The sequence below is a fragment of the Nipponia nippon genome, unplaced genomic scaffold (genome assembly GCF_047370975.1).
Source record: "Nipponia nippon isolate SJK-2023a ecotype South Korea unplaced genomic scaffold, ASM4737097v1 scaffold_2, whole genome shotgun sequence".
NCBI classification, from domain to species: Eukaryota; Metazoa; Chordata; class Aves; order Pelecaniformes; family Threskiornithidae; genus Nipponia; species Nipponia nippon.
Window position 1 is genome coordinate 119,067,921 of NW_028262336.1, and position 19,301 is coordinate 119,087,221.

The 19,301-nt window shown below is 45.6% G+C and overlaps 1 protein-coding gene across 2 annotated transcripts in view; it reads left to right on the forward strand.

Annotated features, from left to right (window-relative positions):
- The first annotated feature begins 846 nt into the window (after positions 1–846).
- MTMR2 (myotubularin related protein 2) overlaps positions 847–19,301 on the forward strand; it is a 63,555-nt gene continuing 45,100 nt past the window's right edge. Inside the window, exon 1 of one of the 2 annotated variants that reach the window (XM_087756446.1) lies at positions 847–1,024. In XM_087756446.1, coding sequence (XP_087612572.1) covers positions 942–1,024 — 83 coding nt within the window. In that variant the 5' untranslated portion in view covers positions 847–941. Of the gene's footprint in view, positions 1,025–4,563; positions 4,583–19,301 lie in introns of those variants that run through there. The other variant, XM_087756447.1, reaches the window with a different exon arrangement.

Genomic DNA, 19,301 nt, shown 5'->3' on the forward strand with positions numbered 1-19,301 from the left:
GAACCGAACGTGCCGGGCCTCTTCCTGCAGAGCATTCGATACCGAGCCGTGACCGCAAAGCTTCCTGGGCACAAACCGTCACGTACGCACGCGAGCTGCCCGTCGGAGCGCTTCTCCCGCTGCCAGCACACAGGGGACCCGTGCCGGCACCCTGCGGACTCGTGTCGTTTTGGCCTGCCATGTTGCACAGCTCCTGCCCCGTCCAGTTGAGGGATAAACTTAATGGGGATTCTTCAGCAGATACAGGCAATTAAAAATCTCAGGAGCACAACTGGTTTTTATTAGGGGTACACAACCCAGCACAGGAGGGGGGCTCAGCAGAGCCTCCAGCAGGCTAGCCTAACACAAATAAGATGACTTCAAGGGGGATCCTTGAGAGAGATCATCTCCTTGCTCTGACCGGGGAGGGAAGCCGGGAGCTGCCGCCTTCCCTCGGCCTTCAAGAGGCCAAAAAGGGCGATCCTGGCCAATTCTGTACCCGCACGCACAGACACCTCCGCTCGCCGGCTGGCTCCCCCGTCTCTCACCCCCTTCCGAGGAGCCCCCGGACCCCGGCCAGGCTCACGCCGCGGGAAGGGCGGCGGGGTGTGCCGAGGGGAGGCCGGGCACAACCCCCTCCCCTCCCCTCCCTCAGGCGGCCGAGCTCGGCGGCCCGGCCCCCTCGGCCCGGCGAGGGGAAGGGGCCGCATGGCTCCCCCGGCCCTCTCCCCGGCTGCCGGCACTGCGGGCTGAGGGGAGGGGACCCGGGGAGGGACCGCCGCCTGCGCCGCTCCCTTCCCCGCAGCCCCGCGGCGGCGGGCTCAGCCCCCTCCCGCCGCCCCGCCTCGGCCCGCCCTCCCCGCGCAGCACGCCGGGCCAACATGGCCGCTTCCCGCCCCGCCGGGCGCCCGCCGCTCGGCTGACAGACAGCCGCCCGTCCCGGGGCCGCCCCGCCGCCCGGCATGGAGGAGAGCTCCAGCTGCGAGAGCCTCGGCGCCGGGCGGGCGGCGGCGACGCGGCCGCCCAGCGGCGACTCCCTCTCCAGGTAACGGCCGCCGCGCCATCGCCCCCCGCCGCCGCCCGCGGGGGGCCGGGGCCGGGCCGCCGCTCTGCCGCGGGGCTCGGCGGCCTGAGGGGCCCCTCGTCAGTCCAGAGCCATCGCGGGGCGCCGGGGGAGAGGAAGAGGGCGAAGAGGGGTCGGCGAGGAAAAGGAAACTGAGGGGATGGAGCTGGTGCCATTTCCTCCCTCCGTGGGCAGGCGGCTCTGGCATCTCCCCGCCGGTGGGGCGTCCCTGCGGGGTGTCCCTGCGGGGTGGCCCGGGGCTTGGGGCGGCCTGGGGGTGACGGTGCGCGCTGGCGTGCGTGGGCACCGCTCGGCTGCGGCCAAGCCGGTTTCTCTGACAGTCCTTTAGTCAGAGCAGGAGATGCCACCCCCGCCGGCCTTCCGATAAAAGCTCTCTAAATAACCAAAGCTGTGCTGCCTCTCGTTGGTGCGTGCAGCGAATGGGTTTAGGAAATCAGCAGTACAGGTGAGGTTTTGCTGGAAGGGCAGGGAGGGCACCAGGTGCGTCAGCCGCCTGCCTGGACGCTGCGCTTCCCAAGCTAGGCCTTATCCTGTGCTTCTCCAGTAACAAATTTCCTGGGGTGTGTTGAGCATTTGTGGTTTTGTCCTCATGGCTTTTTCTGAGAGCTTGACTTGGCGGTCTGAATGACTTGTGGGTAATTTCCAAGGTCTTTAAGCCACGGAAGCTGAAAGGAGACTTTCCTGTTCCTGCCACCCTCTGCAGGCTATCGGTGAAGTCTGAACATTGTGACTCGAAAGCGCATCTCACTTGGGACGTGAGTTTGATGCAGGAGAGTGCGGTAGGGTGACAAGGGAGGACGCTGGCTGAGGGACAGGGGTGGTGGCACAGGAGGCCCTGGGTCTCGTGGCAGGGCCTGGGAGGCAGGATGACCTGGTGGCTGAAGGTTGTTCTGTCCCGTTCTGGCTGCCCTCGCCATGCCCAGGTTATAGGATCACTGGGTAACTCAGGCTGAAGGGATCTCAGCATCCCTCAGTCCAGGCTCCTGCTCACAGCAGGGACAGCTCTGAGATCAGATCAGGCTGCTCATGGCTTTTACCCAGTCTGGTCTTGAAAGCCTATAAAGATGGAGACTGCACAACCTCTCTGGGCAGCCCATCGCCATCTCCTGGATACCTTCCACGTAAGCACTGGGGCTGCTTTTCAGTCCCCCGAAGCAGTCTCTGCTCCAGGCTCCCCTTGCTGCTCCTCCTGGGCAGGTGCTCCAGCCACGCCATCCCGGTGGTGCTTCCTTAAACTCCCTCTAGGTCGTCAATGTCTGTTCTGCACTGGGGGGCTAAAAACTGGATGCAGTGTTCCAGAAGCACTCTAATGAGTGCCGAGTAGAAGGGGATCCTCCCCGGCATCTCCTGGCTCTGCCTCTGTTCTTACAGCCCAGGGCGTTGGTCGCCTTTTTGCTGCCAGCATCTCTGTACTCCCATGCTTGTTTTTTCCCCAGCAGGACACCCAAGGCTTTTCCCGCAGAGCTGCTTCCCAGACAGGCAGGGCCCAGTTTCCACTCGTGTTTCTTCCTTCTTGAGTCCTTCATGCCTCCTCATCCTCATTTCACCCTCCTTCATCAAATTGTTCTGTTCTCTGCTCTCTGTATCGGTTTCCTTGTGCGGTTTACCTGTGCTCTGCCAGATGCGTACAGGCCTCTTTGCCCCCTTACCTCACTGACCCAATATGCTCTTCTTTTTCCCTCTGCATCAACTCGGGCAACTTGGACCCATCTGGAGGTCAGTCACTGTAAGAGACACAGGCCTATGGACACAAAAGAGAGCTTAAGTGAGAAGAGCCAAGGGCTACAAGGAAACTCCTGTTCAGCCTCTCAGCAGCATGCCCTGCACAGATGGAACCGTGGGGAAATTGAGCTGATAAATCTGTTGAGCATGCACAAAGCTATGTCCTCCAAGCCCTGAAAAGGCCAAGACTTGAACAGATTTCTTGGGGTATAAAAAAAGCTTATCCAAAAGCTTTCAGAATTTCAAGTCTCTGCTCCAACATCTAGAACTCGTAGAAGAAAGCTAGCCAATTTTTTTTACGTATTCCAAACAACATGTATTTTTCTCTAGCCAGGTGTTGGAAATAGATAAATCTTTTTCATCTGCAATTATTAATAAAAAAAAAACCCTCATCTTGAGTTGGTGTATGCTGTGGAACTTTTTACTTTAAATGGTTAAGATTAGGGCAAAATTACAAGAAAGTAAAATAAGGCTTTTGTAATGAGAGATGCCTGGTGACCTTCAGAATGTTTATTACCAGCTTCCCCTGCAAATCTAGTGATACTTATGCACAAATAAATAATTTTCCTATGAATTGGCCTGTAGATCCATTTTCAGCATTTTTTTTTTTTTAAGATTTTTTTCATTAAAGCTGCACTGCAGTCTGATTTTATGCATCAGAACAATCCCTCTGAAGCTAATGGCACTATTTGTATGCCTTGAAACATAGTTATTTTCATCTCTGTGATTGTGGTCTAATAGCTAGACCGACTTTGAATTGTTAACCTATGACTATAGAGATGTGACATATTTTCACTAAGTGACTTTGTTTAAAAAGAAAAAGTTAGCTTTGGGGATGATGTGAGGAGCACAATGAATCGCGAGGGTGCTGTCATCAGTTTTTTATAATCCATTTTATTTGAAAGGAACAACAACAAAAAAATGAGTAGAAGGTCACTCTTCCCAGATTCGCAGTTACCTAGCAATGTGAAACCTTATTGAGTTGTAGTTGACTGAATTGTTTTATGCAAGATTTAGAAGACTGGGAAAGGTGCTAATATTAAATATATACAGCAACGTATTATTTGGATTGTCTCAGCTCCAGCTCGGAAGTTAAGTAAGTGTTGTATTTCTAGAGATACTGAAGATCTAACTCCTCAAGAAGACATGCTTGATAGAGTTTACTTATACGTAAGGTTGCTCCCATGAATAAGTGCCTTGAAGAACATATATACATTTATTTGTCTTTTAATAATGCACATGAGATATAGCAATAATGGCATTTGACAGTGAAAGTTGCTTTGATATTTTAATAGACCCTAGTAATGTGCAGTACCTGTGATCCCCGAGTAAGGTGTGGGAATAACTAAACAAATGTTACCTACTTTCTGTCCCAACTGGAAAAATATTTTAAAAACTCTTTACGAGACTCACAGTATTGCTGTTTGTACGTGGTAAAAAATCCCCAGCTCTATGTGGAAATACTGAGTTAGTTTCAAATGAGCAGGTCACAGCTAATTAGCTCAGCTGCCCTCGCAGTTTTGCTGAAACAGCTATTCTGCTTTTCAAGTCTAAGCTGTCTCACCCAGAGCTGGGTTTGGGTGGCACAGCACTGGGTTCTGCAGCTCTCTGTGGTTTCCAAAGGTCAATATTTAGGATGGACTTTCCCCTTGCATCCTGTTCTCGTGGAAGACAGATGACCATGAGCCAACTACTCACAAAGAGCTGCGGTGGTATTTAACTAGCAGCTTGCAAGGAGCGCTTGCGTGTCTGCAGTGTCAGGCCGGGAACAACCTGTGAGACAGACAAAGGAGTGAGGTAAAACACTGATTCTAATGTTTGATGAGCTACAGTACAGTTATGTCCAGAAGAGCAAGCTTTACTCAGTGCTATGGACTGCTTTTATATCTATAAAATGGCCTGGGGATCCTGGGTGAGTGAGTGATAAACATGTTTCAGCTGTGCTAGTTAATCAGACTTCTTCAAAGACCACTCTTAAAACAAATTTGTAGGTAGAGTTGTGGGTGGGGGTTTTGTTTTGTGGTTTTTTGTTTTTGTTTTTTTTTAAATTTGAAGTTGTGTACGGACTCTCCGACCTTTGGAATTCAAAGTAACAGCCAACAAAACTCTACCATAATCTTTCCTTTTGTGAAAGGAAAGCCAGACAGAGCCATGTATGACTTTAGCGGAACCCATGACTTCAGGAAAAAGGTGATGTCAAACTTCAGGTATTTACTTTTCATTAAAAGCGATTAGGCATTTTGTTCTTGCAGTCTGTGTGATTATGTGCCATAGTTTCTGTATGAATGTATATCTCTCTGCATTTCTCAGAAACATTATCTGAAAGAGCATATTACAGTCCAGTTTGAACAACAGTCCAGTAAGATATCTAAGAGGCTTTCAGTTAGATGTGCTGAAGGTAAATTTGTAATGCCTGTGCAAAAGTGTGGAGGTGATTGCACTGTAAAGAAACTGCTGTAGGAGATGTCAGTGGTGTTTCAACCTCAGTATACAATGAGAGAAGGAGATAAGGCAGTGGGCAGATGTTTCCTGCCAGCATGACTGTAGCAGTGGTTGATGTTACCACTTTCTGGTTGCTTGTTACCACCTCTCTGCTGGTGGTTATCATCCACAGAGGTCTGCGGACACAGTGCATCCTATGTATTGCACTTTTACTGAAGCATATGAGAATAATCATGCTCCTTGTCTTTATGTTTGCAGGGATAACTCTGAAAACATAAACTCTGTGTAAATCAGTGCAGCAAGGTCTGTTGAAGCAATAGCTCCATGAGATATGAACTCCCCCCTTTGTCTCAAATAAGGTCCTGTCAATACCTGGTCTGATTTAAGGCTACGTTGAAGGAATTCTTTCCCCACGGGTGAGTGATGTGGGAAGGAGTTGGGTCTGTAAGCTGTTGGCTGAGGAGGGCTTGCTAGCACCACGTTGCTACCAGATGTATGAGCTTTGCTGATGGAGTTGTTTTGTGATGAGTCATTGAAGTTAGAGTTTGAAAGGGAAGATTTTTGCCAGTTCTGGTGTTCAGTGAAATGTGAGTAGCTGTCATTTTCCTCATGGGCTTTGAGTGCACTTCTTGCATTTGATTTCTTATATGTGTGAAGCAGGATTTCTCAAGAGTTGTTACCATTTAAGACAAGTACATTGCTGGCTGAGTGTTGATAATGAACTGCTTTTTGCATCTGCAAAGCTTAACACTATGCCTAGAACCAATTAGCAACTCCAGATGGGCTCATTATCATTAATTTTAATATGTGAGTGATAATTTATAACACTTATTTGCAACTGAAGTCCATTCTGAGGTAGGTTTTTTGTGTACTGTATATTGTGAAGATAAAGAGCAGTTGTGCCTGCATATACATTTGCAAAGTGAGGAGAATCTTTTATTAGAGTCTGAGGATTTGGGGCAGAAAATAATGAAAATAACATTCAGTCAAAAATACTTTAGAGCTTTTAATTTACGCAGTGCACTCGTGAAGGGAAACCATTACCTTTGAAGAACTCGGGAGCTGTTTTTAGTAGCAATCTTTGGCATGCACATTTCTGCTCCTGCATTCAGCAGAAAACATTCCTACTTCTCTTGGAGTGTGAGACCTTCAGTCCTAGAAGTTTTCCTCTGTTATGCACATGCACGTCTCTTTGTTCAGGCTCTGACCATTCCAGAAATGTGTATGTGTTTGTTTTTTAAGGATATTTTCCATCTGAGAGTATAAAATACAATTGACACTTGCCTGTTTCTTGTATTGTAATTAATGTTATATTGCTGTTTAAAGGCCTCACAGGAATTTGGGGTGCCGTGGTTCTAGCTGCTATACAGATACAGAAGGCGATGATTTCTCTGTTGAAAAGCCAGAGACCAACTATTTAAATGTGCCTAAGCCAGGACTATTCTATTTCTACTAATGTCTGGTGGGTAATTTTACTAAGCTCTTGGATGTGCAGTCGAGTGCTGAGACTCCTTGCTGAGAGATTGGGCAAAGAGTGAGAAAGTCTAAGGATGAGATGAAAAACTGCTGTGGAGAGATGAAGCAAGATCTGACAGCTGGTGAGGAGTAAAGCTAGGCTCAGAACACGGCTCTCTTGGGTCCCATCAAGCACTGCCTTTTCTGAAGAGAAATGGTAATGTTACATTGACTAACAGTCTATTTGCTAGACAGTTTTGAGTTGTACACATAGTTCCTTAACTACAGGCTGTTTACAATGGAGACACAATTATGGAACCTGAATTTTAAGATGGAGGATGACCTGATGATGTCATATTACACAATTCCTATCTGTTACGTGATTGTACTCCTGCTATGACTTCAGTTAGAGGTTAACACCTGTTCTGAAACATATTTTGTTATCCAATTCTGATGTTTTATCCTCTCCTTTTCTTTGCTAATTCTTTTATAGCTCGTGTACAATGGCAAGAACTGCATTTGGAAAGGTCATAACACCTCCTGAATGGCTCAGCAGAATCAATAGTCCACAGCTTCTTTTTCATGAATCTTTTCCTGATGACCTGATTTACTGTTACTGATTTTTCGGTGCTGAGGGTATTGGGTAGTGTAAAAAGAGACCTGATCCATACAGCAAAGGGCTTATGTTATCGGAAAGCTTAGTTGAGGAAGAAACCAGCAAGCATACATTAGAAATGCGTCGGAAACCTTCCAGAGGTCACTCTGACAAGATGTTACATACAAGGGGTAGTTGTAAAACAGGACATGAAAAAAGTGGTCTCGTTATTTGTCCATGGGAAGCCCATTCCACCATGAAGAAGAGGATGACAGGAAGGTAATGAAGTGCTTGGTTTGTAGAGGTGTTTGGGATAACCCAGGGAAGTGAGAATACAGAAGAGAGACTGTCACAGTAACTACCCCCATCTTCATTTTTAACTAAAAAACCATCTGGCTCTTTTATAGCCCCAGCAGCTGCGAGCTAATTGAAGAAAAAAATCAGTTAAAGATCACAACAAAAAATCAGTGGAACTTTTCAAGTATTTGTTTTTCCTTTTCCTACCACCTGTAGTTTCTTTTGCCAGGCAGTGTTCTCACTCAGTAATTTTCCAGTCATTTCAAGGTAGCTCTTTTCCTTGCTTCTCTCTTGCCTCTCCGCTCCATGAATTGTTTTCCATTGCTTTCTAAACCCTGATATATTTGATGAAGAGAAAGCGTTAGCAGTTTTCTAGTCCATAACCCCTTTAAGGTGATGTTCTAGTCATTTTGTTAGCTCCGTACGAATGCTTCCACTTTACCGATCTGGTGTTTCTGTAGTCTTCTGACCGTGGCTCCAGAATCATTAATGTTAGGTCACCCAATGGTTCAAATTTGATCTGGCTCAGGTGTGGGTATGTGATCATATTTCTGCTGAACTAGTTAGAAAAACACGAGTTTATGGGGTTTTTTTTCTTTGTTCTGGGAAGACGGGCAACACCTGTTTGGAATAAAACAACGATTTTATCTGGATTTATTTACTGTGATGTAAAGAGACTACATGCCTATACAAAGTGTTACACTCAAAATTTTGTTCACGGGCAAAAAGGCAGCACATCTTTATATAGCAAAGAATTTATTGTCAGTGTAACTGAAATTTCAAAAGTCTAATCATTTTTAGTCCAGATGCAATTATTACAGAAAAAAAAAATAATAGTAATGCAGTTTAAACTGACACACATACAGTTCTTAGTTTCTACCCCGCTTCATGGTGTTACGCTCACCCCTCCCCTGCTCCTCTGGGTCCCGAGGTTGCTGGTTTTATTCTGGTGGTGGTGGGTGTTACAGTGAGTTGTCAGCATCTGGAGTCCTTTGTTGCGAGAAGTATGAGGTTCATATTGATGGTTTCTTCGTTCCTTACTGTAGGATCCACCTGGGATCATTTTAATGTGTTTGGTAAAACAACTTTACACCTATCTCTTTCTTCATTGGTCTGCAATTCCACGTTACATGTGATTTTTGCTATCTATGGTTGCTTTTATGGGTATTAGATACTATTTCTTTGTTCTCTTTGTTACCCCTAAAACCAGTTTTGTCCAGCTCCAGGTCTGCATTTCTTTAACGTTTATAGCCACGGTCTCCAGTGCCAAGCCTGTGCCCCATCTCTTCTCATCTTATGCCTGTACTCCTGTAGGACAGATCCTTCACTTCTCCAGGCCTCTGCTGTCACACCAGCCTGTTGTATTTCTCTATACAAAGTCATTATGTCAGTGGTAAATATCTCATTCTGTATAGAATAACTGCTTGTTACTGCTGTCTGCAAAACTGTGGTTGTACCACACACAAAGAAAAAGAAAACAAAGTAGATATAGACACCTGGCCAATTACAGAAATCACAGTCACAACTAAACAAGTAAAACAAAGCTGCAGGCAGGCCAAGAAAAGTTCAGGCAAAGCAAGAGTAACAAACCTCAGTCCGGAGGCCTTGAAAATTCACTACAAAGCTTATGGCCTATGAAGAGCAATGGCAGTACTGAATGACAGAGCTCAAGGTTAACCCAACTATATTTTTCTGAACAAAAATTTAACTGGTGGAGTGAGGATACATCTGATCATTGCTTGGTGTCTTGTGAGCAAAGTGTTTGGTGTTTCCCCCCCCGCCCCCGGCACAAAAAGCACTAATATCAGAATTACTGAGCTCCTGAACCATTCTGAGCCTTGTTCGTACCTCCTGCCTTTAGTGAAAAGAAAGCATTCGTGCTGTTTTTATTGCTGTATTAATAATTACATGATATCACTGCTGTAAGATGGTGGTCTTCTCGAAGAGGAAGATTACATAGATAGGTAGTAGGACTAGTGTCATCGACTGTTTCAGCTAAACCTGCCCATGAAAGAGCTGGAGCCTGTGAATGAGTTGGTTACATACGGAAGATTATAGGGGCTGTCTGGCTGCTGTGGAGAGCAGATGCTGAAGGTAGGGGTGGTCACTGAAGCCAGCAGTAGCAGAGATGAGCTGCTGAAGGACGAGTGTCAAAAATCAGTCATCAGAGTAAAGGTCGGTTTATCCAGCAGATGGTTGGTAAAGATCACCTTTAAGAAAGCAAAACTGATCAGCATCTCATTTGTAAGTAGAACACCTCTGATGAAGAAATGAAAAACGTGGGATCTTCTGCTCGCATTTTACCCAAGTTGACTTTTGGAGTAGGCTGTTCTTGAAAATTCAGGCTGTGTCCTCCAGTCTAATGGACAGCCCGCACACCTCATGAGAGAGTGCTTCCCAAGACTTTCCTCAATGGCGAAGCAGCATGCTACCAGAATGGTCATTAAATGCCGGGGTGCGAGAAGAATAATGTGGTGGGATTGTTTGTGGATGTGCTCAGGACTTGCGCCAGCAGAGCAGTCTTGGCCCTTCACTTGTTACCATCTGCTGGGGTACAGCTTCCGCTGATCACTGTTGCCTCCAGCACCACGGAGGAACATCCTTCATCTTTCTTTCCTAAAACATGTTCTGTTTCTAGATTCCACCTTCTGCTTCCGCTTTCTGCTTCCACCTTGCATAAAGAACAATACAGGCACCCTGGATGAGATTTGTCTCATCTCACTGGACTGACACAGATCTCTGCTAGTCTCTGGGTTTCTTTCTGTAGACAATGGGGAAGAGTGAGTCATCTCAGTTTCTCCCTGGTGACTGTAAGGAGAGCCTACAGTGAGTAATTCAGATGTGACCACCTACGCAGAACTCCCTCCCCATCATGGCGGTAGGGGCAAAAAGTGCATTGAGTTTGGGTTGTTCTCCAGTCCAAAAAAGGAAGGAGGTATTTCTTAACTCACGTCATTCCTCTTTTTTACGTATTAACTAAACCTATTTGCAAGTGAGGAGAGAGCAGAGATTTGTAGTCTGGTTTCCTAAGCCCTGTTTCTTCTTATATGTGTGTATATCTGTCTAGTTTGTCCACTCATAGTTTTTTGTAACATTTGGACAACTTTACCCGTGTTTGACAGAAGAGTGAAAGTAATAACATGTGACAAGTTTTGCATTTAAACAAAGATGAAGATGGGAAGGGAGGCCATGTCAGTTGTTCCGTTACAGAAAAAGCTTCTTCCTTTTTCAACGTAAGGAAATAGCTAGATGAGAAAGATGTCACGAATATGTGCAGATTCTCTTGGACGAGGCTCCTCTCAAGTTGGAGAAATACATTATGTTCTCTCATTTTCGCATTTCCTTCTTTCCCTGTGCTTTCTCTGGTGTCTGCAAAAGTTGCAGTTCAGTTGAAAACAAAAAGCAAATACAAACTTCTCTGCCAACTTCTGGAAACCGGGGCAGGATCTAACTCAGATTGCCATATCTCCATGTGAAGTAGGTATCTAAAAGTTCCCTACCCTCAGCAGAGTCAATACACTCCACAAGTAATTCAACTGAACAAAGATAAGTGTTCACTGTGGGAGAGCTGAATTGTTGGCTAGACTCCATTGCCTCGTTTTCCATTGACTAAGTGGGAGCGTAGACCTGTGGTATCTACCATCAGGAGCTGAACCATCCAAACCTCATTGACCCTATTCCTCTTCGAGTTACTTTGGTTTTTGCATACACTGATTTCTGCTTGAGGAAGCAGAAGTGGCAGGAGGGAGTGGCTGTGGGTGATATTAGAAAATTAGCCCTCGTTTCGGATGCACGAGAACTGATGTACAGAAAATCTTCAGATGAGCTTACAAACGAAATGCGCCTCATCTCGTTGTAAGGTGGAAGAATTTGAAAGACCTTTGTTTTCAACATGTACCCTACAACTGGCCAGTGGGGTGAATGAGTGCGCAGAGCTCTTTGGCAAATCCAGGCCATATAGAAATCAATGGCTGCTGAGCACTTTGGAAACGGGGCTTTGTATTTAGAGAATAAACGGGACTGAGTTTGTAGGGAAAGCTGGTGCCAGGTATGAGTGTTGAACCTGTGGACTTTGACTGATGGACCACAATCTTCAAAGATGCTGGGCTCTCTGGAAGTTGTGACAAGATACAGGTGCTCAGCATTTCTGAAAACATCCTGTGTTGTCTTAGCTTGAATTTCTGGAAATAAAGCCCCCAAATTATTGAATACTTGACTTACTTTAGCCTTGAGACTCTGCTAGGGACCAATTTCATGCAGGGGCTGGGCTGCCAACAGAATCTAGTTGTTCCCAATCCTTTTTTGAGCCGAGTCTGGCAGAGCACGCTGCTGCATAGTGTCTGTGAAAGCTTATCAAGGTGTTACACCACGTCAGTTTTGCTAGGGGATACAAGACTCCAGATTGGCTGTATTTATACATTCTTTCATCCTCCTCCTGATTTTTCCCAGGATGGAACAAGTAATGTCATTGATGAGTAAATTGCTGGTATTTTTAATTCCTGTGGGTGTTTGGTTTATTGGGGTGAGGGGGTTGTGTGGTGTGTGTTTGAAAGAAAATCAGAACATTTAACAATATGTGTTACGTTCTAACTAAGGTGTTTTTTAAATAGGGAAATAGGTAGGAATCTAAAGAAAAACTGAGACAGCACATGAACTGTGGGAAGTATACATATATTTGGTTAAACTATGCGTAACTGGTTCTTAGTATGTAACTAGAAGTTAAGGTGCTGACAGAATACAAATAGTAGAAGAGAAGTTACATCTGTCTTTTTATCCAGCTCTCCTTTCTGTCTTAAGGTAAGTACTTACTAATGTAGGTATTATTTCTGTTTCTTTCCTTGATCAAGTTAAAAGTTTTTTTTCTAAAAAAATAAAAAAAAAATTAACAAGCAAAGAAAAGATTTGATATCCTGTGTTGGTTTCCATTTTTTCTGCTTCTCCTTGCTCTCAGACTCTGGAGTTGTTATTGCAACTTGTCGTGGGACTGTCTGAATTTGCATCAAAATCCTGATCATGTTTTTACCTGCATGTTTTTCTCTGGCTTAAAGTATTTTAAAGAAAGGGAGTGGAAGTTTATACAGTAAATATAAATATTGGTAAACTGCAAGAGTGGTGTTGAACTGTGTGTAGGTTTTCCATCATGACTTTTGTCTGCATTCAAAGTACCTGTGGAGACAGTTAGGTGTTGCCAGCCCTCTTTCTCCTGTGGGGTGCAGTGGTAAATCCGAGGTTGCTCTGATGTAGGAGATGGCAGCACCACCCAGGTCTCTTACTTCTCTGCCACAAAATGTCCCAAGCCCTGGAATCAGCTTCTTCCACAGGTAGGGCTAAGAGACATGGGTGGTCTTGTAGCACCAGGAAACACTTGGATTTGGATTCTGGAGTTGCCTTTTTGCTAGAGGCAGTCATGCTGCATGGAGAGCCCCTTGGCTGTGGTCTGCCTGGGCTGCTGCCTGGGCTGTTTGGGGGAGAAAGCTGCAGGTCAGGACATGTCCCGATTCACCACGGCCTGAGAGATCACTGCCAAACGCCCCGTCAGTCAGTGATCTCCCTAATGGCTTTCGCCCTGTCACGCTGCAGCACTTCTTCAGCCATCTGAAGCCTGAGGTGCTGGAACTTCTCTCCCTCAGCCATGTTTTTTTGACCTAGAAATACTGTTCTCTTGGGGTGGGGGGATCTTCTTCGCTTCTAGTTCAGTCCTGCCCTCTGCAACTTCTTATATTTGAAAACAAAGGCTCTGGCTCCTTCTGAACAACCCCAAATGATCCCAAAAAGCATAGCAATAACCTCATGTGTAGGAAGGCGCAGAAATGAGTGGGTGGGAGCAGTGTTCTAGCAGGCAACCTTATTTGTGTTGATGGTAAGCAAGGTTGTGTTTTGAACCCCTCTTCACGTTATAGTCTTAATTTATTTTCAGCGCTAAGGGTCTGTCCTGGTGGTTGGAAACCCCAAAGCTTTGGAGCACAGACCCAGACGTGCGCACCATCCCTGGGAAGTCTGTCAAACCTTTCTCCCAAGCACAGCTAGAACGACTGGGCTGCCTTTCCATCGTGTCTCACCTGGAGGAGGTGGGTTGCTTGCCTTGCCCACCACTCACTGCCCAAACTCCTAATGCTGCAAGTGAAGGCGCTTGTGCTAGTGGTGGATTTTGCAAGCCAAACATTTCCATTAGGAACTGGAGTCAGACCAAGGTACTGGATTATTGGCCTGCTTTCAGGAGGTAGTTACTAATTTTGGACTCTGTAGATATGGGCTGAAATTTACTTGGTGAAACAGAGGTAAAATGTCAGTTCCCTGCAGAAGTCTAACAACTTCTTGAAAAATATACCTTTTTTTTTTTTTTTTTTTTTTTTTTCCTTCTGTTTTCTTCCTTGCAGCTGAGCACCATCCCATACCAGCCTGGAGCTTGTTAGAAGCCTAACTCCCCATTTTTTCCTCTCTTGAAGACAGATCATTTTGTAGTTACCTTCCATGTGCTGATCAGCGGACATCGGTTCAGGCCTCTGATAGCTGCTGTTCTTCCTGTTTTTTACCTTCTGGATTGTTTGACTCATGAAAGCATGATACTGTGGGCTGCTCGCTGTTATTAATTACGTGCTGCATATTGGTTAGTCTTTGGGTGTTGGCCTTCTATTCTCGGCATCTTGCAAATATTTTAAACAATCAGCCTATTGTTTAGCAAGTGCTCTACACACACTGTAGGCCTTTTGTGAATTTCTGTTAAAAAAAAAAATAAAAGAATGACTAATCGAGCACGAATGGTGCTTGTGACACTGTAGTCCATTGTGTAACTATTGAGAGCAAAATTTGCATTCCTAGAAAAGCTTGTTCACGGTCAAAATATAGGACATTCTCTTTATGGCTCATGGGAAAACATGTACTATATATTCAGCTCAGGATGCTACTTAGAAGGATCAACTTTTAAAAAATGACATTTTCCTGCCTTGGAACATTGAAGCTGGACTGAGACCCGGCTTTGCCTGGCAACAGAAGTGAATCTTTTTCATTCAGGCAAGTGGCGTGGGGGGCTATTTTAGGTCTGTCACACACATGCACAATGATTTGTTTGCTGAAATGGCTTCTTTTTCAGATGTTGTTAAGCTCTGACATTGCCGGCCCTTTTGAATGGAGAGGGTGCATTATGATATAACTGTCTGCCTCCTCTGAATGCCAGAGGAAGCCTGGCAGTTGGTGCTTTTCTTTCCTTCAAAAGCATATTTGTTTATGGCTTTTTTTTTCCCCTCTGAGATTGTTACAGGTCAAGCAGAGGTTAAAGTGAGTTCTTTAAACGTTTAGAAAAATTGCGAGTTCCATGTACTTCTGAAATGTAGCAATTGTCTCCTGCCTGTGCCTAAAAAGAGGGTACTGAGTGTTCAGAGGGGGTAAGGACGCATCTCATGTATGCTATAGGTAGTTTCCTTCGGTACTTGTTGTCTTAAGTAGAATAAGCCTGGTTTGATTTTCTGTTTTGCTGTGAAGAATTAAGATTGAGTCATTGCTCGCTGGAGATACTGCTCCTTTGTCCGTCATGTAAGCTCTTCGGGAGAGGGGTTGCCTGTTATTGTGGGCATGCACAGTGCCGAGCACTGTGGGATTCCTGTCCTGGGAGAGATGGTCTTAAGACGCTAAAACTTAATTTACAGAGGCAGAACCTGTTACAGCCCCGTGGTGGAGGGGAAGCCAGCGCAGAGCGCCTGGCTCCTGCTGCAAGGCCCTGGTTCGGTCAGACGCCAGCCGTGCTTTGAAGTGCTTGCCCAAAGGGGCGTACGAGGGACTTCAGAGTACGCTTCGGTATATATGTACACAGATAAGGACTGTGGGGACCACTTAGCCTTAGCACCAGGTCCACAGAGAGCTGCTGTAAATGGGAGAGCCTGATGTGGGCAGCAGCTGGATTTCCCGGGCCAGTCCAGCCTAGCTAGGACAAAGTCATATTCATGGGGAACAAGCACCGATTTGTCTCCCTCTGCTCTGATGTGACCCAGAAGGTTTTTCAGTATTTCTTTTTCCTTCTCTGAAAGAAACAGGAGTGTTGAAAGTATTGAGGAGGGAGAGTTGTCGGCTTGAATTTGGGAAGCGAGCGGGGAGTGCTCGATACCTCTGCGTCATTATATTTTTAAGAGAAGTGCCCGAGTGCTGCAGGTGCTCCTATTCATGGCTCTGCTGTCAATTCGAACCAATTGGCTCCTGCTCTCTTGGCATCTGAAGCTTCCAAATTAAATGGCATTTGCCACTAGTCATCATTAATTTGCAGTTTTCACGTTGATTAATTTTAGCAATGTACAATACATAATGAGAAACTTTAAAAAAAAAGAGGAAGAGAGGAAATGGAAATTTGCCCTCTGCAGTGTTTTTCTCATTTATGACCTCTGCGGCTGAAACTGTATCGCCCAGTGGTGCATTTTATCACCTGTTTTCCATGTCAGTTCAGCGGCTATTGAAACAAAACATTCAGTTTGATACAGAAGAAGTGGTGTGAGCAGCTCGTGCCAATTAGGGTCTGAGTAATTGGCACACCTCTGCGAGCAATGAAGCAGCTACTTGTTGTACTGGCAGGGAAGGAGTATTCATAAAGAAGGTGCTGCAGAGCTGACTTTATCATCACTGACTGCATTTTGGTTGTGTTATCTATAGGAGTAAGCCAGGTCAGTATTTTAAGACGTTGGTACAAAAAAATAGGTGTCCTTGAGCACAACGTATATGCTGTAAATAAAAATGGCATATTTTCCAGAGATGTGTTTTTCTTCCATCCCATCAGTTTTTTGCAGAGTTCTGGGTGTTCAACTCAGACAGAGGTTTCCAGTCATGGATTTTTTTTAAATTTTTTTTTCCCTTTTGTTGTCTTTTTTTTTTTTTTGGAGCAAGGCAAAGGTCTCTTCCTCAGTTTTCAAAGGCTGAACAAGTGTCTTCAGAAATTAACAGTAGTTTCTCAGGGACTTGCTACCCATGGAATCATAAAATCATTTGGGTTGGAAGGGACCTTGAAAGATCATCTAGGTCCAGCCCCCCTGCCATGGGCAGGGACGCCTTCCATGAGACCAGGTTGCTCAAAGCCCTGTCCAACCTGGCCTTGAACACTTCCAGGGATGGAGCATCCACAGCTTCTCTGGGCAACCTGTGCCAGTGCCTCACCACCCTCATCGTAGCCAGTCCCCTTCTGCAGAGGATTGTTTCTTACCTTTAGGAAGGCGTATATGTTCTTGCTGAACAGAAGTATAGTAGAAGGCTATATGTATATATTAATAAAATACGTGTATATTTTTTTATGTTCTTGCTGAGCAGAAAGAGGCACACCTTTAAGATGCTTGCTTGGAAATGAGTGTTCTCAGCAATTAGAAGCTGGGATGGCTTAGCCAGACCATCCCTGAAAGTAATGTCGTGACCTTTGTCTCCAGTTTTGCCAGAAGTTGTTGTGAAGCTTGATGTGATACGTGAAATTGGTCATCCTGACTTTCTTCTTGGGTCACATAGCCTAAGAGAAGAGGTTGCACAGTGTGGTTGTCCTTAGGCTGACGTTCACAGAAAGCTCTTCATAGAGATCTCCTAGGAGTTTTCCTTCCTGTGGAGGGTGGGGACAGGGAAGGAAAATACCCTCTTTTTGGAGCACAAAGAACGTTGTATTAAATTTCCTGCAGTAGGGGCAAGGATATGGTCCTGCATAAATGGTGCATTTGTCTGCGTCAGGGGAAAGCTGTGGGGCTTTACAGTTTGATTTGGGTGCTTCCTTTGCATCTCTGAGCTTGTCTTCGACCTGACCTGAGTTCACTGTGTCACGGTCGAACCCTCATGCAGTCAAATTGCCGTCTTCAAAAGCTGCACTTGTGCTTTCTTCTTCCAGAGGAAACTGTTGCTTATCTACTCTAGGAAAGCAAGAACTTCAAAATCAAAATCTTTCTGTAACAGTTGGCAAAACAAATGGCAACTACAAGTTTTTATTTCTTTTCCTTGGCTTTCTTATTCACCGTGTTTTTTAGATTGCAGGGGTCTGAGGGTAGAGATTGCCTCAGATGGCTTTGGCAGATGCTATTTCATGGCACTTTTTGAAGTGGCTTAAGACTTTATCACTGCTTTCCCCCAAAATATTACCCCTGCACCTTCATAGTTTAACAGGATAAGTTTGCGTGTCTCAGACACTTCTGTTTGCAGCTTCTTTACATCTTTGTTGACAGTTTAAGCTAAGCACGCTGGCATACCTTCAATTCTGCTACAGATGCAGTAATGCCTTTCAATTGCCTGAACAAGAATCACCGGAGGGCATCTGTCTGAGTCTGAATTATGTTTGAAAACCATCTGGCATGTTGTGGGATGGTCCCGGTAATAACAATGAACACTTTATCAGGAGTTGAGTCATTGTGCTTGGTTTCCATTGTAATTCTCTTATTAGTTGCATATATGTATTCCATTTAGCCAAGGGGTTAATACTGTGTGCAGATACTGTACCAGACCATTGTGCCAACAGCTCTCATTTGGACTCATTTATCATTCAAAATCTGGCCATAAGAAATACATTTAAATAATAAAAGTAATTACTGAGATGAAAGACGTATATTAGTGTTAATTGCATCCTAAACCTGTTTCACACTTCTGCATGGGGAGGGAGGAAGGAGAGAAGTAAACGGAGATGGCAGCCGCAGGAGTAAGGTGCTTTCCCTGGAGGTGCTTTTGAACGGTTGTAGGGGTCTCTTTTGGCACTTAACACAGCCGTCCGTCAGCAAGAACGTGCGGACCTGCCTGGGCCTGAAGCATGGGAAGAGAAATGCTCCAGCAGGTCCTTGGCCTTCACAGGTTCCTCACAGGAACATCTGCACTCGCTTTCGTTCCTGTAGGAAGAGCTCAAAGTATTTTGTGAACCTGAGTATATGTTGTTTCCTAGAATCTTAATGAGGTTCAGAGATAACATCGCTATTTTGCGCACGTTTGTTAAGTTGTATTGAACCAGACCTTCAGCTAGCAGTGATTGGTACAGCTCCAGTGATTTTTTAACCCTTGCTGAAATCTGGCCAAACCTGCCTGTGTTCTCAGGTGTTTGTCAGGTGCCCCCGAACCCAGCAGTTATCTGACCGTCGTGCCCTTGCCGTCACTCAGGTTTGCTCTGTGTTGTCTTACTGGTGGAACATGGGTGTTGGAGGTACGTCCCTGTGAGAGCAGAGCATCCTCAGCGGGGTCCTCAGCATTTTAGACTGATATCAGAAGTACCCCATCATGCTGCCAAAAGTATTGTATGAGGCAGCTTTAACTTTACATTGGCAAAAGCTGGGGTAATGTGCAGAAGCCATGACAGAAGCAGGAGTAAATGATTTGCCCAAGATGATGCAGAAGGGCTGGTGGCAAAGCATGGAGGAAGCTCTGGTCTCCTTGCTCTGAGTTTGTGCGTCGGCTCCTGGACGCTCTCCCCCTTTCCCCACCCGAAGGCATATGAAACTGCTTGGTTTGAGGATCTTTCCTTTTGTCTTGGTAGCAGAGGAGAGCTCGAGATTGACTAAACCACTGAAGCTAATAAACGTCTCATGTGCATGCAGGGACATCAGTTTAATTAGTTTGCAAAGCAGCAGAGCTGGAGCCGCGCAACTGCCTGACGACGATAAGAAGAGGGAGCCACAAGCCAGCGGCGTTTCGGTTGTCTGCTCCTTCGTTCCATCTCAGCTCCCTATAAATGATGGATGAGGAGAACAGAGGCAGCGAGCCAAACATATGCAACCTATGCATACTGTGCAGAGCCGCATAATC